Raw genomic sequence first — 7,432 nt, forward strand, 5'->3', positions numbered from 1 at the left:
TATTATTATTATTATTATTATTATTCGTTTAACAAACATTTTTTCAAATTTAAAAAAAAAAACAGCTCAGTAACACATTTTTATTTCCATTTTTTTTGTTTTGGTTTTGGTTTTGAGGGAAATACTTACGTTGGCGGCTGAAACCGGAAAATATATATATATATATATATATAAATGATAATAATGATAATTTTAAAAAGTTACGCGGCGTAAAAAAAAAAACCTTCTGCTACTACTACTACCCGATAATGGGACTGAGTGCCGGCCTATTTAGGTATGCGCCATCATCATAAACGTGGGTGTGCGTAGCAAAAATAATAATATTAATAAATAAGTGAATAAAAAAAAAATGCTACGATGCTACCTGACGGTCGTTAAATAAATTGATTTTTGATAATAATAATAATGATGATGATGATGATAAATTAATAATTTTCTTATTAATCCTTTTGGTTTCGATTATAATTACAACGTTTCGCCGTGTCGCGATATGTAATTTTTAAATGTTTTAAATATTGTCAAGTTGTATGGATGTGGTGGCGGTGGTGGTGGTGGTGGTGGGGGTGGTAGTAGTTAATTACATTTCGAAGTATTCAGGGGAGAAGGGGGCGAATGAAACAAGTTTAATACGAATAACCCGAGATTAAAAAAAAAAAAATTTTTTTTTTTAATTATTAATAATAAATGAAAAATGATTAAAAAAAAAAAAAAACGTGGTTAAAATAATAATAATAATAATATGGAAAAAGAGAGAAAGAAAAATTACGTAATGCACTGATAACGACGATGTTGATAAATAATAATAATAATAATAATAATAGTGGAATAAAATTCGAGGTGAATGTTTCTTACACGAGTAGTAGTAGTTTTATTATTTAACCAAATGTCAAACTAAATAATTTCATTTTGATGTCTCTATTGAAATCGTTAAATGCACCAAATCGGGTGGTTGGGGGAATGAGGGGGGTGGGTGGGGGGAGGGGGAAGGGTTTCGTTTCGGATTTTTTTTTTTTTTTGTTCCTCGAAACCGTGGACCAACCCTTAGAAATTGTTATTTTATTTTTCGTAATGAATGATTTGAAATTTCGTGGTGAGGGGGGTGGGGGGTTTTTTATTATTAGGGCACATCCGTTTAAAAACGACAGGGAAGGCAGCGTTTCAATGTCCAGAAAACCTGGAAATCGTCATCGTCCATAAGGTTTATCAAAAACCTGATTTTAAATTGTTATTCTTCTAAGGTTTCGTTTCTTCCTTTCTTCCTTCCCTTTTGCAACTTTTGTTGTAAAATTTTTCAATTATTATTTGTTTATTGTTATTATTATCACCATTTGTATTTTTTTTTCGGTTATTTATTTATAACAAATTGTGCTAATGTTTTTTTTTTTTTTTATTATTTTGCAGGGGCGGATGCTTTGGGGATTCTTATTGGTCGAAAACAACAATAACCTCTTCAGTGACACAACGTTTTCATCATACAGGAAGAATATTTTTGCATCTGGAGGTGTTAGAATGCAAGGTCCTCAATAGACGTACGAGTTACAAATCGAAATTTATAAGAAATTATAAAAAAAAACGAAAGAAAAGCGATTTTTTTTTTCTTTTCGTTTTCATTTGGTTTTTTAAAGTTTTTCCTTTTTTTTTTTCTTTTTTTCTTTCTTTTTTTTTCTTTGGTTTTTTTTTTAAGTTTTATTTATTTCGCGGTTTAAAATATTTGGTTTTATCATCATCAGAATAATCTTCGGTATTTTGTTTGTCGGGAGTTAAGTCGTGTCTAGGTTACGTATATATTGAAAAAAAAATTATAAATATATATATATATTTTTTTTATTTTAAAAGTAATAAAATGTAAATTATACAACAAAAAAAAGAAAAGAATAGAAAAGGAAAAAGGAAAAGAAAAGAAAAGAAAAATGTTTTTCGTTACGTAAAAGTTTTTGTGTATAAAAAAAAAAAGAAAAAAAAAAAAAAAGAAAAGTTAATTATTATCGGTGAAAATCTAGTCATGAGTTCTTATTTTGCTAATCAATATATGCCAGACATGAGGAATGGGGGGGTTGTTCCAGAGGGACACCCCCACCAACATTACGGAGCGGTTCCTCAAGGTGAAAGTGATCATAGTTGTAACGGTGGTGAAATAAGGCAAGGCATTCCTCCGCATCATTATGGGGGACCGCCGACGGGCGGTCAACCCCCGCAGGGCATGCCCTACCCGCGGTTTCCGCCGTACGATCGAGTCGACATTCGGGCCGCGGCTTATTATCAGCAACAGGAATTGGGTGTCGATAGCGTGGATACAAACTCATACGGTAGACCGAATTCTCCCAGCATCGGACACATGGGAGGTCCACCGAACGGTCACCAAACTCCCGTAGTGTACAGCAGTTGCAAGTTACAGGCGGCGGGAGTGCAGCAAAACATTGTTGCGGGACAGGTCACGCCTCCCCTCGACGTACCTCAACCTCTAAATAATCACAATGCCAATCACATGAACCACCAACCGCATCACCACTTGCAAATGCAGCATCATAATCACATGAAGCAAGAGTATCAACAACACGAACACATGCTCTATCAGCAGCAGCAACAGCAACAACAGCAGCCGGGTCCTCAACATCAACTGGCTGCACATCAACAGGGACCTGGACCCCAGGGTTCTCAGGGACCTCAAGGACAACAGTCCAATAATAATTCTTCTAATTTACCTAGTCCTTTATATCCATGGATGCGAAGTCAGTTCGGTGAGTGTTTTTTTTTTTTTTTTTTGTTTTGTTTTTTAATTTCTACAAGACACAGAGACCTACCTCCCATATTTTTTTTTTTTTGACTTAAAAGAAAAAAAAATGACAGGAACAACACGAAAAGAAATAAAAAACAAAACAACGACCAGAGCCTTTTTCTTTTTTTTTTATTCTTTCACGACTATGACATCATTTTTTGCAAGAAGGCCACCCGATGAGCCATTGTCGCCTCATATCCAAATTGAGTCGTCGGACTGGCCAATATATTATTATGGTCATTTGTTTTTCTCGAACAAGTTAAGTGTAGAATCTCGTCCTTTTTTTTCTTTTTTTTTTTGTTTTGTTCCTTTTAATAAATGTAAACAATTTGATCTCCATTATGCAAATGTCAGAGCATAAATTGTTCCAGTTTTACCTTTATCTAAAAAAATAATAATAATAATAATGAGTACTTGGATGAATAGAGACGATTTTTTTTTAACTGGGGTTTGCTTGTTGTTTTCGTCTTCTTCCACGAATCTATTTTTTTTTCTTCTCCAATTCTTTAAACAAGAACCATTTTTCCACTTTCTTGATCTTAACTTTCTTGTAATCGAATTTTTATTTCATTACTAAAAACAAAATAAACAGGAAATTTGTTTGATTCCGTTCGTTTTTATTTTTTTTTTTGCAAATTATTTTTTCGTTAATTTGGTAGAACATTAAAACCATGCAGGGAAAACCGATTAAGAATAATTTCTTGAAAATTTAAAGGTCATTGCACTCTGTTTGTGTTTTTTTTTTTGTTTTGTTTTCGTTCACCTTTTCATATTTACTTATTCGACGATATAAAAAAAGAAGGAAAAAAAAAGGTTTTTTTTTTGTTACATTGTTAAATTTATTTAAAATTGTGGCACTCTCTAACTACACCAGGAAATAAAAAAAAAAAAAAAGGAAACATAAAAGACGTCATTTATACAAGTCAACGTGGAAGAAGACGAAAAAGAAGACGTTTATTGTTCAATTGACCATTGATTTACGTCTCTTGTGACAAACATCTCAATAAAAACAGCGAAGTTTTTTTTTTTCTTCTTTTTCTTTTTTTCTTTTCCTTCTTCTTTCTTCTTTTTCTTTTCTTTTTTCTTCTTCCTCCACTTTTTGATAACTTTGTTTAAAAAAAAAAAAAAAATAATTTAAATTTTTAAACATTATTTATATTTTAGTTTATTTTTGATTTTCTACGCGTTCGGTTTTTTTTTTTTTTTGAAAATAAAAAAAAAATTTAAGGTACGAACGAAATTTTGTTTTCATTTCCGTTAAAACGAAAGATCCCGGATAAGGAACGTTTATATCGTCAGTGACGTAAGCAGATTTTTATTAAAATTTTTATAACGGTAGGAAAATTTTTTTTTGTTTTGACATCGGGAAAACGAAAGAGGAAAATACTGGAGAAAATAAAAAAAAATCCCGACGGTGGTTGAAATGAAAATTTTCCAATCGACCGTCGGGTCACCATCACTTTAACATTCACGCGTCGTCACATTCATTCTTTTTAATATTCTATTGACACGTTAAAACCGCGAGATATATATATATATATAGTTTCGTTTGTACTTTACATAAAACTAAAACTCATTCGTCACGAGGAGGTGGAAGTGGGGGAGCAGGAAAAACCGTTTAATTTTTTTTTAATAATGAAATTAATATCCCACGAACGAAACAATAGTTACAACTCGAAAAGGGGAGATCAAAGGTCGAATAACATTTATAAAATTAACTTACTCTTAGTGTTAAAAAAAAAAAAAAAAACAATTCTTTAATTTAAAATTTTTTTTTTTACAACTACCGACCCGACCGTAACGTTGAATGACATTAACAAAAAAAAAAAAAACTGGAGAAAAACTGGAGATTAACTGGAGATTGAACTTCAATTCAATTCTCACTTTGATTTTCATATAAGCAATCAAACGATTCGCAAAACAATGAATAACAACAATAATAATAATAATAAGTATTATTATGTACCTGATAACACCTTATCAATCAAAATTTTTTTTATCATAACGACTCGTTCGAATAATAGTTTTCGCGTTTACAAACACGCACACGCCCACACGTGCACACGTGCATAAATTTTTTTTTACACCGTCTCGAAATTGTTAATTGTAATGAAAATGCGAGAGAGAGAATATTTTCCAGCAGGAAAAAAAGACCGACAGGAAAGCAGGAAAAAAGGAAAGAAAAGGATGGATACGTAAATAAAGTACATTTAAAAAAAAAAAAAACTAATATAAATAATGATAATTTTATTCCTTTTTTTTTCTTGTTAAAATTAAAAATTTTTTTTCGTGTGACGACATTAACATGTGAAAAAAAAAAAATTCTTTCGTTTTTTTTTTTTTTTAACGTTGGTATTTCCTCGACGATGCCCGAGGCTTTAAAAAAAAAAAAAAAAGAAAAAAGAAAACTAATTGTTTCAGCCTGGAAGACAAATTTTGTTTTTTTTTTTTTTTTGAGAACCTACTCGTGTAACTTTTACCTTTTTTTTTTTTTTATTAAAAGATTTCGATATTCGATTGTTGTTGACCGGTTATAAAATAATAATAATAATAATAATAATAATAATAATAATAATAATAATAATAATAATAATGATGATGATGATGAATTTTTTTTCATAAGTTTTAATTAAGGTATATGCAAATCAAACATTCGATTTTAACCTCGAGGTATTTAATCATTTTTTTTTTTTACGTCATGTGCATACTTAGATAATTACAATATTTGTTTTATATAAAACAACAACAACAACAAACAAACAAACTTTTTGAAAAAAAAAAAAAAAAAACAACCGCGACGAAAAAATAAAAAATCTAAATTTTAAACGCGAAAAAAATTTTTTTTCCGAAAAATCACGTTCGATTGAAATTTATTAATTTTTAATTACATAGATCATTCGATTGATTTGAGGCGTTAATGACGTCATAATTAATAATACTAATAATAATAATGACGAAAATGCTTTTACCTAATTGGGAGAAGAAATTTTCAAAAAAAAAAAAAACGAATCGGAAGTGAAAAAAAAAAACAAAACAAAAAAAAAAAAAATTTTTTTTTATTCGTGTATATAAATTACTCTCTTTCGTGGACGCGCACGCGCACACACCTACACACATACACATATAAATATTATTGTAATTAATAAAAGGTATTTGAAAAAAAAAATTATATTCGGTTTAAGATGGAAGCGGTAAAGATGAAAACTTCTGCGCGAAAGGTAATAATTTCGAGTAAATTAAAAAAAAGGCGGTTTGGTTAGCGGTAGCTCATTTGTAAATCGGTAAATCGGTGGTGTCCCACCGATAATAAACATCGTTAAATATTTTAAATTATTACCACGTAATAAAAATTAATATAAGAATGCAAAAGAAGAAAAAAATAAAAAAAGATGTATTATTATTATTATTATTATTAATTAATCGCAAGTGCAGCTATTTTTTTTTTTTTTTTTTGTAATTACATTCGTGACTCGTTTCCCTTTTTTTTTCTCCTCTTCTTCTTTTTCTTCTTCTTGTTCGTTTCACCTTTTGAAATATAAAAAATCTTATAGATTTTCATGTAACAACCAACGTACGTTCGTTATAGTTTTATTACGTTAATAATAATAATAATCTTTGTTTTTTACGAACGAACGAACTGAATCGGAAAAGGAAAAAAAAATTATGGAAAGATTATAAAAAAATAAAACGTTTTTTTTAATTGCATCATATTTACAATGAATTTTCGCGTAACGTCTGCACCATAATGATAATAATAATAATAATAATAATAACTACCGGAAGGAAAAAGGAAAAAAAAAAACATCTCGAGGCATTTTTATCGTGACTAATAAAAATCGTAATGTTTATTTATTTATTTACGCACGTGAAATAACGACGATTTAAACGAATAATAAATAAACAAATAAATAAATGATGATGATAATAATGATGATGATTAACAAAAAAAAACAAAAGAAAGACGTTACGGCGGAAAGAAAAATGTTTTGTTGTTGTTGTTTTTTTCTTAACTTTACCGCCGATTTTGATATTCGTGGAATTAATAAAACAAAAACAAAAACGTCTAAATTTAAAAAAAAAAAATTCAGGTATCGGAAAAAAAAAGAAAACCTGTTTTCACGTTATTAAAAAAAAAAAATTAAGTTTTGAATTAATTACTTATTTTGAAACGTGGGAGCAATTTTAAAAAACACTTACTTAAATAAAGTGGCGAATAGTTTAATAAATTTTATAAATTTATCATGTGTTTTTATTATTATTATTAATTAATTATTTTATAGATTTTGCAAGCGAAATGAAAAGGAGGAGGTTACGTACATATATATCAATAATATATATATATATATATATATATATATATATATATATATATATATATATATATATATATATATATATATATATATATTTATATATTTATATTAATGACGATAATTTTTTTATATTTTTTTTATTTTTTTCCGATCGCGTTTAAATAAAATTAATTTATTTTAATTCTACTTTATAAAACCGGAAATCGAATGAAATGTAATAAAAAACGGAAATCAAGTAATAATAATAATACTTATTTGTAATAAACCAAACGGGGGGAAAAAAAATATTTATATATTATGATCATCACCGTACAAAGTCGACATCTCGTGCAAAACATAAAAA

The 7,432-nt window shown here is 28.6% G+C and overlaps 1 protein-coding gene across 1 annotated transcript; it reads left to right on the top strand.

The window, feature by feature from the left end:
- Positions 1-276: 276 nt before the first annotated feature.
- Positions 277-3,039, top strand: Phum_PHUM266160 (uncharacterized protein; the record flags this gene model as incomplete). Its single annotated transcript, XM_002426597.1, has 5 exons — positions 277-301; positions 1,146-1,224; positions 1,402-1,529; positions 2,001-2,729; positions 2,945-3,039. The coding sequence occupies 5 exons, from the start codon at positions 277-279 to the stop codon at positions 3,037-3,039; spliced, it is 1,056 nt and encodes a 351-aa protein (XP_002426642.1).
- Between the last annotated feature and the right edge of the window lie 4,393 nt (positions 3,040-7,432).

The sequence above is a fragment of the Pediculus humanus genome, genomic scaffold (genome assembly GCF_000006295.1).
Source record: "Pediculus humanus corporis 1103172107642 genomic scaffold, whole genome shotgun sequence".
Taxonomy (NCBI): Eukaryota; Metazoa; Arthropoda; class Insecta; order Psocodea; family Pediculidae; genus Pediculus; species Pediculus humanus.